The sequence below is a fragment of the Micrasema longulum genome, unplaced genomic scaffold (genome assembly GCF_059751315.1).
Source record: "Micrasema longulum isolate JH-2025_06_02 unplaced genomic scaffold, ASM5975131v1 h1tg000469l, whole genome shotgun sequence".
Taxonomy (NCBI): Eukaryota; Metazoa; Arthropoda; class Insecta; order Trichoptera; family Brachycentridae; genus Micrasema; species Micrasema longulum.
The window spans coordinates 744,485-758,159 of NW_028277667.1; the positions used below are offsets into that span (position 1 = coordinate 744,485).

General features: G+C 34.6%; 1 protein-coding gene across 29 annotated transcripts in view; it reads right to left on the reverse strand.

The window, feature by feature from the left end:
* Positions 1–13,675, reverse strand: part of mtd (TLD domain-containing protein mustard) — a 426,229-nt gene that overhangs the window by 33,972 nt on the left and 378,582 nt on the right. For 28 of the 29 annotated variants that reach the window (XM_088226847.1, XM_088226843.1, XM_088226846.1 and 25 more), the window contains 4 exons: positions 11,134–11,325; positions 9,144–9,295; positions 1,535–1,662; positions 157–319 (listed from right to left, as the gene is read on the reverse strand). In XM_088226847.1, coding sequence (XP_088082973.1) covers positions 157–319; positions 1,535–1,662; positions 9,144–9,295; positions 11,134–11,325 — 635 coding nt within the window. Of the gene's footprint in view, positions 1–156; positions 320–1,534; positions 1,663–6,372; positions 6,466–9,143; positions 9,296–11,133; positions 11,326–13,675 lie in introns of all 29 variants that reach the window. The other variant, XM_088226866.1, reaches the window with a different exon arrangement.

Below are 13,675 nucleotides of genomic sequence, written 5' to 3' on the forward strand. Positions count from 1 at the left end.
TTTTAGTTTATTATTTTCACTGTTAATATATATTTTATTGCTATGTAATTATCCTTTATTTTTTGAATACTCAGTTTCACCCCTTATGTATATTGTAAAAAACAAAAATAAATTAATTAATTAACAAAAAATTAACATATTGATGGTGTTGCTTACCTATTTCTAGGCACACTGAACCAGTATTCCGGGCGCATTCTCTTCCTGCCGTAGCTCATGAGGGGGGTGGAGCGCGGGACGGCCCGGTTGGTGGGGCGACCCATGCGCAGGCGCAGGTACAGGGGGGGGTCGTCACACGAGCGGGCGGGCCGGGGTATCAGCTCTGAAAAGAAAAACAAAAGGTATTGAAATCAATGTTCCCTGTGAATAAAAATCGCCATCTCAGAGGCCATCCCTTGGCCACGCCGACCTCCGGAAGACCTTCCCGACAAACCGAGTTGTGGAGGAATGAAATAGCCTTCTTCAGAAAGTGATTGGTGATTGGTGCTCAGTTAACCCATTACTTCATTTGCGAATGTTATGTTTGAACATAGCCAGAATAATTAATATTACACAGTGTGTGTAAAGTGGCCATTTAAACCAGCTAATTAATTTGCCAAAATATATCGAAATTGCGATAAAGACGTCACAAGAGCAAAATTTTTAAATACTATTTTTTAAACGCTTTATTTATTAGTTTTAATTATTTTATTGTTCATTATATATATATGTACGCGTATGTATGTGCATTTGTGTATGCGTATATGTTCATGTGTGTATGTATGTGTATATATATATATATTATGCATGTTCATGTACGTATATATATTTATTTATGTATTTAATTTTACAATACGCCCAAGGGGCATTTACAAAAAATATACAGGTAAGTACAAACATAGTAAGTAATAATTTAAAAGATAAATAACGCTTTTTTGTATACATGTAGAAACAATAAAAAGCATACTGCCATGCAAAATAAAAAGTGAAACTTTACATGTATGTATATATATATATATATGGATGTGTGTGTGTGTGTATGTATATGTATGTATGTTGTATGTGTACATTTATATACATGTTTATTTCTTATTTCATTGTTTTATATTGACTTACTATTTCTTCTTCTTCTCTTCCTTCTCTATTTTCCCATCCCACTTCCTTTCACCCCTAGTGAACTGTACGTTTTGTTTTTTTAAAAATATTTTTGCACCTATATGAAACCCGTAATTGGTCTTGTTATTTGTCGTTTTTCTTTATGTATTGTTTATAACTATGACTGTGTTGGTTTCAAAAAAATAAATAAAAAAAGTGAGACATCGTTTTGAAGGCAACCGAAATCAATGGTGGTCGGAGAGTGTTTGGTTTAAGCTTCCGGTCGCGCCTCTGTGTTGGCAGGCCTGACACTGGAGTTTCACATGTCCAGTATTGCAAGTGCCCATATTCTTCTCTGTGTCGTTTTCGATAGAGATCACTAGAGTTTCGATAGACACAACTCAAAAGCACAATAACTATTATAAAGGGTATTTAAAACATCCTAGAAGATATAAGAACTTACTGTCAAATGAAGCAAAGAGTTCCGGCATGTCATCCACAGACACCATACTGCGGTAGTCCAGGCGAGGGGGCGGTATCGTGGACTTCTTCACACTATCCGACTTGCCAAAACCACCGTACGAGCTTCGCCTATTCACATGTACAAACAATTGTCTTATTAACTTATTTAGAACAAAACAAATAGTATGTATTAGGTGTTAACATAAGTTGTCTCTGTTTTTGTTTTTCTTTTTGATGAGCACCAAAAGTAAAACAAAATGGTCAAGTACATTCGAAAGAAAATTTTCTGCTCAACAGGATATTTTGTTTGCTTTTACGTTATTTTATTTGATTTCAAGTAGACAAAAGTGAGCATTTTCTACACCAGCTTCAAGGAAATTACTACTACAAGGCTGCCAGAGCTGCTTGCGATATTTGAATGATGAATTATTGACTGATTTGTTGTAAAATAATGAAGAAGAATACATTATTGACTCATTTGTTATTTTTTTATGTTCCTCTTGTTTTCTTCATTTGTAAAAAAAACAGACACAACCAATGTTAAAACCCAAGCGTATTTTATGATTTTTTATTACCTTAGTTCACATATATTTATAATATGTTAATGAACTAATTAACTTTTAGTTTACCTCATAATATTGTCAAAATTTATTGTGAATTAGTTTCTGTCTGTATATAGGCATCTGCAAGCAGCGCTGGATCTAGCGCCCCGACACTTACTGAAAAGGGACGGGAGTATAGAGGTATGTAAATTAACACAAGCGTATTATTCTCCCCTCCCTTGTGAGCAAGTGTCTGGTTCTTTGTGCCAACTGACCCTATGGTAGATCCGGCTCAGACTGACGTTCATTTAAAGACATGCCATAAATACAAAATCATAACAATATTTGATTTAGAAAAATAATATATCTTGAACACAATTTAAGAAAAGAATGGCTGCCAGTTGAAAGATGAACAAATAGGAAGTTTTAATGGTACATTATCAATATGTGATTTTAAATAATGGCCCAGACTACATAATGCTCCGTGCTTTCTTTCATATTGCATGTCTTCGGTACATAGAAAGAATGATCACAAATCACAATGAAAAGATTTTCATGATATATGAAATGATGAAAATACATGAATTTGTTGCAATATAAGAGTTTTCATACATATAACATCGACAGTGATAGTGCATTGTGTTTGTAACAAAACTGTTCATTTAAGACCATGCGGAGAAAAATACGATATAAATTGAGGAATTCAATGAATCTGTGATATATTTCTCGAGAAAAAAATACTCAATGAAAAAGAAAATAGATGAATTCTTCGATCGTATACTCTTATTCTTAGTGGTGGGGGTCAGTGCTATGCAAGCTCCTGACGTCACTGCGACCTGTGAAAATCTATTGTGACGGGTCCCCGTGAATAGTTCTCGCCCTCCAAGCCCAGGTCTACAAAGAGCCTGTGGAAGGCGAGAGTTTACATTTTGCTAAATCTCCCCCTCCAAGCCCAGATCCGTAAAGTATCGAGCTATTGGATAGGGAGCGACCTCTTTAACCCCTGGATTCAGCCAAGGTTTACCAGGGGCTTTCGAGCTTATGAGTCGATTTTGTAGTTTGTCAGTAGAATAATTATTATAATAGACTGATTAAATTTGAATTTAACCATCAGAATTCTAATCTACTTGAAAACCATTGATTAGTGAAACAATATACTTTACATGAATAATAGGGACTCGCTGTTCCCCGACAGACAGTGTAATCTTAGCCTTTTTACATCGGGAAATACTATAGCCAACTTCATCGTGAAGCTCACCATTAGGCTTGAAATGACAATGTATGTTATTCCGCCAAAGTGTAAGCAATATATTTTTTCACATAGATAAACATGTCAAATTTTGTGCCAAAAAAAAGAGTATTTGCGGGGAATTTGACCACATAGCTTTTTTTTTTAATTTGCCGCTGAAGCACATAGAATTCTTGTGGAGACTTACGGCGGCCATGCTCTATCTGATATCGAAGATAAAAGTGCTTTGCTGCAAAGAAAAAGTTTGAAGACGAAGGATTGGAAGCAATACTCGATAAAGACCCATGTCAGATGCAAAATTAACTTGTAGAATCGTTAGAAGTTAATCACACAACAATTTCCAAATGTTTAAAAGCTTTAGGAATGACTCTAAAGCAAGGAATTGAAGCCGAGAGACGTTGAAAAAAAATAGCAAGAATTAAAATCTCCTATACGAAAACATTTACAATTGTTTACGATGGGTCCCACATAACCTAACCCAAAACAAAAAAAGGGTCCTAGTAAAACGTGGCTTCATCTCTGCAAATCATCAAAGAAAGTCTTTTTTGTGGAAAATCACGAGGAGATGAGAAGTGGATTCACTATGACAATCCTAAATGTAAACACTCCCAGGTTACTCCTGGTGAGCCATTTACATCGCAGCCGAAACAAATTCACGGAAAGAAGGTAATGCTGAGCATCGGGTGAGACTGGAAAGGCGTACGGAACTATGAGCTGCTCAAACTAAACCAAACGATTACTGAAAATCGCTACAGTGGTCACCTAATCAGTTTGAGAGATGTGATCGAAGAGAAATGGCCATTTACAGGACCATTGACCGCTGGCAAAGGACACTATTCTGCAGCTTGGTCGGGAAGTTCTAAAGCATCCGGCCTATAGTCCAGACCTTGCCTCTTCCGACTATTGCTTGTTCAGATCGATGCAAAATGTCCTGACAGGTATACAGTTCCGAACAATTGAAGAGATGCAAAAATGGGTCAATGATTTCATTGCGTCAAAACAGCCGTCATCTTTTTTCACACAAAATTCGATAGACGACGCAAAGTCACAATTTTTTTACACCAAATCAAATGATTGATACATTCGTGCCAATAATAATAAACAGTTTAACTCTCCAAGAATTCATCTATCTTCTTGTGAACAGTGCTAATGAACGACTACACATTAATTATACTCCATGTAATTTATTTATATTTGATGGTGATGAAGATTTCTGAAATGGAAATGCTTTTGATAAGAAGTAGTGCAATTGTCAAAGGACATTGTCAAGCACATAGAGACACTAGAGACACATAGATACGTATATAATTATGTACACTAAAGTAGAAATATTCTAGTCAAGAGAAGGTTACACGACAAACTAAGACACATATTGGATTCTAGACTCTGGTTGTTCTATGTTCTAATAATAATAAAATCATATTAATTTTGTGTAACAGAGAGAGAAAATATTTTTGAGAAGGAAATATGGAAATCTAGGCATTTACAGGGCTTATGACCTGTCATTGACATGTCAATAAAGGTTTCAGATCTTTTTTAAAATATTTTTTTGTTTTTTTTACAATATACATAAGAGGTTAAACAAAAAATAAAGGATAATTACATAGCAATGAAATACATATTAATAGTAAAAATAGTAAACAAAAATCCCACAAAGGCATGGCCTGTTCGTGGGTATACAAGAAAATGTTAATGAATTTTTGCTCCTATAATAAATAGACAGTTATAATATTACCTTTACTTCACAAAAGTCAACAGACGGAAGAGTTGAAGAAAAATGGTATTTAAACATAGGGAGAATGGTGGTAAAGTGGCCACTTAAACCCGCCAATGACAAGTCAAGCTCTGTAAATCTCTAGACTTCCATATTAATAAAAATTATCAATCGGGATTTTTTAATATTGCCACACTTTAACCTGTTGCGTGGCAACACCTAATATTTCTCATCATTCAAAATATTTACATTTTGCGACGTGGACAATCTCTGGTTTTACGTATTTGAATATCATTTGGCACCGTTGAATTATTAAATTAATTATAGATGGAAAATACTCCAAAACTGTTGGTGAAGTAAAATAAATTAGTTTTATAAAGTTGTAATTGTCATGCGATAAATGAATCATATTCCACCGTGATCGCTTATGTTGCTTAAGGACTTTTAAACCACTTTGATAAACATCTGTGATTGAGCAACAGGTAAGAAATATGTGATAATTATTTCATTTATTCGATTTTGACATAAATATATATTTTAATTACTTTGTATTTGAAGCACAGCAGAAATAAAGTTCCACTACTGAATACGAATAGTATTATTCATACTGTTTGTACTTCAGAGTAATAATTTACTAGAGAAGCACTTTAGCTCTTTTGCATAGTCACATTCAAATTAATAATTTACTAGAGTAGCTCTTTTGCATAGTCACAATCAAATTTTTGGTTTCTCCAGATGGGCGACTCTATTAGCCAGTGGCGTGTTATTACTCTAAGGTTTGTACGCTTTTAAATATAGGTACCGTGTTATATAAAACACCGTTTATTATCAAATTTCAACACGCAATAACTGATGGCATAATTTTGCATATCCTTTTTTTAAAATAAAATTATTCCTAAAATATTCTCACAACAGAGACAGATTATACTGTCCGTATGTAACAAATGATACTACGCAGTTGGAAGAAAACAGTAATCAGAGCCCGATCTAATGGGATCCAGCTCCCCGCCACTTACTGAAAAGGGACGAGAATATACACATTTGTAAACTAATACAAGCGTGTTATTCTCCCATCCTTTGTCAGCGAGTGTCTGGTTCTTTGTGCCAACTGAATCTATGGTAGGTCCAGTCCGGCTGACGGTAATCCTTATAAAACTACAATTGGGAATTTGAAAGAGAAATTGAGTCTTTAAAATGACTCGATAAGTGGTCAATATTTGAAATTGATATTGCGTAGAACAACCAGAATCCAAATGAAACTTTGCACTAAGAATAGACATCGATTAGACACCAATTAGATAACAAAATGCAGGAATATTTTCATCGGAACGTACCCATACGGGAATATGCTCTCGTGAGGACCTTCTTCAGATGGAGTTTTGCTAAGGAACAACCCCGTGCCCAGTTCCACTAGATTCATCGGAGAACTGACGGTTCACATTGCAATTTTGTAATTATTACCCAATTCCATTACAAAATTGTTCGAATGTCACGATGACCGGGAACACGGCGCGGGGGTTGGTGCGATTTTGAAAAGGTTAGGAATTCATTATTCCCATTTAAAATTAAATCCAATCCATGGTTGGGTGGTAAGCGTAAAAGAGAAAATAAACAGCCAAGTGAATCGTCGTACATTTTCTATCGTGTCATAAAAATATGTAATATGCAAAATCAAATTGCACTTATGAATAATGTTTTCGATGCGATTTAACGATAGAACATCCAGAGACCTACCAGCAGGACTTTACGACTTACCGGTAAAACGCACATTTCTTTGTTATATTGCGAGCATTTCTAGACCTGTTAGCATGATGCATTAAAAAAAAATGTAGTGCGTCTCTTTTTCTCTTAGCGAGCTTTTGAATCATGTTTCTACCATCAGTTTAGCCGAAACGGCTGTGAATATAAGATGTGGTGACAAAAGTTACATTTTTTTAAAAACAAAATGGCGAAAACATGCGGAGTTTGCATGGGGCATAGATACTGCCAGCAGGATGACCGTCATTCAGTCATACAAATCGTACCATAAAATGAGTCCTGCTGGCAGGACCCGTTCCCCCCGGGCTGTCCTTCCGGGACACAGTTAGGATGTTCTATCATTAAGGATCGCACGATAAATCGTAATGGTATGTGTGAACATGTCGACATGTAGTTTACTAAAATGGATAATTTTTTATTTGTAATGCGGTGTTTGAACATTCGGAATTTTCAGTATGATTTGTTGTGCTGCCGTTACAAATATAACGATATAATATGATGTTTGAAAGTTGAATGCAAGTTGCTAGTATTTTATTTGTTAGTATTCTGACATACACAGTCTTATAACCATTACTACATAATATCAAGCAAAATAATTGTGGGGTTATTATTGTTAAATGTGATATTTTGACTTCAAAACAAATGAACAATCAATAGAACTTTCTTAGACATTTGAAATGTTGCAAGGGACAAAGTGTGAATAATTCGGCAGTGGGCTGGAAAAAGGGTTTATCTGTCATTTTTTAAACTGTACAAGATAGGAAAAATAATTAATATTTACATCAATGAAAATAACAAATGAACTAAACATGAAAGAACCGCTAGAGAGATATTGTCTATGTAAGTTCAATCTACCGCGTATGAACCAAAATTCAATTGAATGGGACAAGCCGCGTTGATTGGTATATTTGAATTTCAAAACTGACCAATAGACTGCTTGCATTTGATTAAATTCAGTACTGCGAATGAATCCTCCCTCCTAAAGAAGCAAAGCAATACCGCTTATATCCCTCAATCCCTTACAGCGGAGGAGACGTACTCGATTTGCGTAAAGGAAATACAGCGAATAAGCCATACGTAACTGCCAGTTTGGCTGCCACAATTAACTTCGCATAGACGCGTACGACTGTAAAAATAGATTTTCAATATAAATCAACTGAGAAATTGCAAGGTTTTTTGCCTCCCTGGGCCCCGATTAAAGTGGGAAGTTAACAGAGTTATCTTCGACTGTCTATAAAGAAAAACAGATTTTTGTGTACAAAAATTAGTATATTTGCATGAACATTTAAAGTATCTTCGTCGGCAACCTATAATTGAACATGTTTAGAAGAAAAAATTCTATGCATATTCTGCTTTTCATACAGAAAACTTAATTTTACTTTGTAGATAAAATTGAAGATAAATGTTAACTTCCCACTGTAATCGGGATCCTTGAACGTTTTGACAAATGAATGGTTCATCCGTGGTGTTGAACTAACATAGGCAATATATATCCTTTTGTCATATGAAAGTGTATCAGATTTTAGAATGTTTTATGCAAAAATGAATGTTTTGGAAAAAATTACAGATATATCCCTTTGAAAAAGAATGTTGCAATTGTTTTTAATTTTTGTAATGTACAGCTAAAATTAGTATTTAGGTATTAATAAAAACAAGAAAAATGATTTTTATTTTTTGCCTTTTTTGAACGATTTTCACATTGTCCCTTAAAGCAGTTTAAATTTTCTCCGACGGTATATTTATGAAGGCATTTTAGTGTCAATTTAACAAAAACTACCTTCCTAAAACTGTCAGGAATCGAACCTGTAATCATTATTTGGCAGTTAAGCTTTTACACACGCTGCTCGCTGTGTTAAAATGTTTACCCCGGGTAGTGTAAATTTCATAGGATGTAGTATTACTTGTTAAATTCACAATAAAAAAATGAGGCCTGTTAAAACAAAGACGGCAATCTCCGCAATTGGTCAGAAATGAGTTAAATGTGGCGATGGGCAGAGACACAAAAATTCTATTGACAACTGCAAAGGTTTTGGAGCATAAATGGCAGAGCAGTATATTTGACATTTTTGACTTCGACGTATTTGATTTCGCAACAATAACAATAAAAATCTAAAATAAAAAAACTACCAACACTTAAAATTTGAGTAAAAGTAAAAAAAAAAAAAACCTTAAAAAAATTGGAGAATGCCGTCTTCGTTTTAACACGCTTAATTGTAATAATTAACAGACATGTTTAATTTTATTTTGTCCAGTCGTTAATAGAGCCTACAATAGCTTTATTTAGATGCGAGTTGCTATATTTTTTGCTTTGCTTATGTAGACATTATGTACAAGGCTCGCTGCGTACCTGTTGAACACTTTGGAGAAGACACTGCCGGAGTTGTGGCTGTCGGCTGAGGTGGGCAGGGAGTCCCCTTGAGAGCCTCCCGAGCTGTTACCCCCGCTGTCTCCTGCCAGCCCCTCCATCCAGGACAGGGGGTACGAAAGCCTCTTGAGCATCTAGACACATGAAAAAGTATTGTCAATATGAATATTGTCAAAACAATCAAAACTCTGCCTGTTCGAGGACTACTGTGGCTTTGCATCATTTTGGAACAATTTCATAGTAATACATTCAAGTTTCCTCTCAAACATAACCATAATACACGCTTCACGTCTAACGATGGCTTGGTAGTACCAAAAGTATGTAATAAATATGGAAATAGAACTCTCAAATATTTAGTACCTAGAACTTTAAATTTATTACCAAAAGAACTTAAATTTAACTCACATTGTAACAAGAGCAAAATAAGAGAGTGGCTACTCGATCAAGAGTTTATATATGAATAGTAGCTTAGGTGTAAACATTTTATTTTTTCATATATTTTCTAAAAATTTTCTTAAAAAATAAATTTATATATTATTATTTGTATAAACATGTTTATTCTGATCTTTCCGGCTGTTAATTTTTAATTTTTATATGTTATTCATTGTTTTTATAAATGTAAATAATATTATTAAGTCAGTATAAATATAATCTTCACCAACAAGCTACAAAAAGTGGCTTGGTGGGATTTTAGTTTTAGTAAAAATATAACAAGTGATTTTTTTTTTTAATTGTAAAAATGTATAATTATGCTATTAAATAAATGCCTTGGTGGGATTTTAGTTTTAGTAAAAATATGACAAGTAAATTTATTTTTTTAAATTGTAAAAAAGTATAATTATGCTATTAAATAAATAAATAAAAATAAGGTAATTAAATGAAAGCCTTTTTATTCTTATTCTAAAAAATACGGGTCAGTGCTATATAAGCTCCTGATATCAGGGCGGCCTGTGTAGATCTATCATTAATTAGTACTCGCCCTCCAAGCCCAGGTCTTCAAAGAGCCGGGCTATTGAGTGAAGGGCGAGTGTTCTCATATTGTTAAATCTCTCCAAGCTCGGGTTTCGAGTATCGGACTATAAGGTAGGAAGCGACCGCTCTAACATCCTCAGGTTTAACCAGTGGCCCCCCAAAGATGCGGCTTCTTTTGTGATATAAAGCATCACATTCACATAGAATTTGTATTGGTGTACCATTATCTGCACTGCAGAACTTACATATCGTCTGCTTAGAGGTAAAACTCATTATTTGCAATATTTAGCAAAATTGAGTTGAGTGTACAAAATTCATTATCTACATTCAATGTGTAATATGTAAAAGTCATAATCTGCCTAAAGTGGCCTTACAATAAAATAAAATCACACAAAAATCATTAATTACATTATTTAAAATTTTTGTGAGAAGTAAAATTAATAATGAATTTTACTTGTTGAAATCGATACAAATTTTGCAGGTAAAAGTCACTAAATGAATTTTACTTGTCAATGGTTTAAGATGTATCTATTGCTCCATCTTGACAATGGCCCACTAAATGCCATTTTTCTGGAGGAGGGGGTAAGTGGGGACAAGTGGGGGGGATATCGCTTTCTCTCAAATATCAGTGCGATAGAAAGAGAAAGCTGCAGGGATGGGCCACCTGACAGCTAAAATTCATTGATTGAGATTTTTCAATTTTAAAGTTAAACAAAAATAAAATAAGGTAAAAATTAACAAAGATCTAAGACAAATATTTAAAACACTTGCTAAAAATATATATTTTTTAATTCCTTGAAAAATAAGTAAAAAGGGGCGTACGCCCCACCGTGGGAAACATTGCTCTAAATGCATTATTGACTATACTGAGTAAAATCATTTAGTTTTACTCAACAACACTTTTCAATGTATTTTGGACATGATACTTATGAAACCATCAAAGTTTCTTTAAATTCTTTCAATAAATGAAATTTCTAAAATGTTGACAATGATATCTCACCTTATTCTTTTTATCTGGCGTGGTGGGGACGTTGGCAGCGGTCGTGTCCAAGGAGAAGGACACCGCGTGCTTACGCGATACTCTCTCGTCCGAGGGGGCTGGGGGGGCGGACAGGGGGGGCTCTGCGGCACTCACGATGGACACCGGGGGCACCCAGTCCTGCGACAGGACTATGTCCGCGTCGCTGTACACCTGCGGGCGGAGAAATACGCTCAGTACGCACCGGGCGAGTGGCGTTGCGTATGGTGACATGTGAGATGTGTGCGGTGACATTTGAGATGTAGTATGATGACGTAAAATTAGGCCGGATATGGGATATCCGTTTCATCTCTTGTATTAATATGTATTTGAATTGAATGTTGGGCAAATTTGTTATGTTTTCGTGTCACATTTAGTTGAGTGGAAATATTTCTTTGTACATGAGCACTGTATTGAAAAACGAAAATGGAGATGTTCAGTGTACTTATAAACACCAAATCAGTATTTTTAAATTTATGATTTTGTAAACAATTTAATAAGTACTATTTATTCAATTATCCTGTTGACCAAAATACACCATGAAATGAAAATGGGTTTGAGCAGATGATATCATGTTGATATATATGTACATAGCTTGAAAATAATACCGATTCCTTAGTAATAAAATTATGGCAAGAAGAAAATGACTTTTTAAAGAGTGCATTAATTTAAAATAGATCTCGAAACAAAATGAATTTTACAAAGCTCCGGAAACATACATAGTTCAAAAGATAGTAGAGATGCAAAAAACATATTTGAATCATTCAAAATTAGAATGCAGATAGAAAAAAAAACAAAAGTGATGAGAGTATATCAATTCAATACTTTTCTAGTGAAATTTTTCTAATTTGCAGGCGGTTTACGAAAAAATCAATAAAAAAATAGTAACACTACAGATACACATAACAAGTTGTCGCATATTATAAATTTACTTGCGTAGTGCAAATTTTATCATTCCATGAGGCGAAAGCTTTCAAAACTAAAATTCAAAACAAATTTTCATTACAAGGTGCACAGTTAAAACACATTTCGCTGTCTGCAGAAAATCTATTTATGTGAAATATGTAATTAAGATTGAATTAATTCAAGAATGCAACGGAATGGTTTCAACAGGGAAATGTGTTTAGAGGTTTGTAAATAAGTCGCCATTTTGATGTTAAAAAGATCCAAGCACAAAATATCTCAAATCTATTTTTTTACTAATATTTTCTTTTAAAATTTACGGTAAATCCGGTAATTAAATTTCCTGAATTTTGCATTAACCCAGCTTGAGTAAATATTGGTAGAACAGCGGAAAAATGCACCTGTTCGTGAACTAGTCAAGTTGAGTTTTTTTATTCAAATTACGATATTGTGTCTCAGTTCTTTTTCCCACCAAGATGACTAAATGCATTAGCAAAATAGTAAAAAGTATAAAAGTAAATGTGATCTTGTGATCAAATAAACCAGGTACCATTTGCAAATGAGTTTTCCCATATTTTTTATACCATTTCATCTCTGGCAATAATGATCGGAGGGTGCAGAGACTATGTGATAAGGTGTTAAAAGTGGGTTCTTTGGTACAGCTGAAATATTTTACAAAGAAAGAAAGTTAGTACATGAAAATAGATCTACGGGATTGTGCTAGCAAAGAATCACTTGTAACATTTTATATTGTTTTCTTTACCATATAATATATGATGGTTAATTGATATGCTCCACCTCTGACCCGCTTCGAGTTGACCAGTCGAGTTGATGTGTATGTATGTAGCCTAATATGGCTGAAACCTTTATAATGGATAGTGGTTTAGTTACAACAGCTGCAGCTGTTTCATCAGGACGATGATCCAGCGCACGAGGCGTTAGTGTCAACGGCTGCTATTCAGGAAGCTGGGGCTGAATTGGTTGAACACTTCCCATAGAAAGAAATTTTTGAACAACGAGGTCATGTGCAGTGTAGTGTAGATTGGTGGTTGGCAGGGGTCGGTCGAATGTTCTACCAGGAAGCTATAGAAATGTTGGAGCATTGCTGAAAGACGTGTATACAAGTCCAGGGGACTGTCGAAAAATAAGGAGCACAAACATTTTTTCGTCCACTTTGAAATGGGTCAGGGGTGGAACGAATCAATCAACCCGCGTATATAAAACTGACCAAAATGCAGATGAGCGACATTGTCATCGGCCTAACAGTTCCAAGTTTAAATGTTAAGTTGAAACGTTAACCCGCTGAGAGAAATTTCTTCATCGTTATCAGTGAGTTTTGTCATCTAAAGTAGATGAATATCACAACTGGCTTGAAAACCATTTCAATCCAACCATTTGTCACACGAGTGTTCTATTGAAAGAACAGGAACATTTACATTATTTTCTAAGCAAGTACTCTTTCTAAACTGACCACCATTTTTTGTTCATGGTGAATCTGTATTTTTAGCGCTTTATTAATAAGACAAAATATTCATACACAAGTATCAAAGATTATAGTTTTTGGGCATGAGACTGACTGTTTTACTTCAACAAATGATCAAGATGCCCTGCATTTAATGTA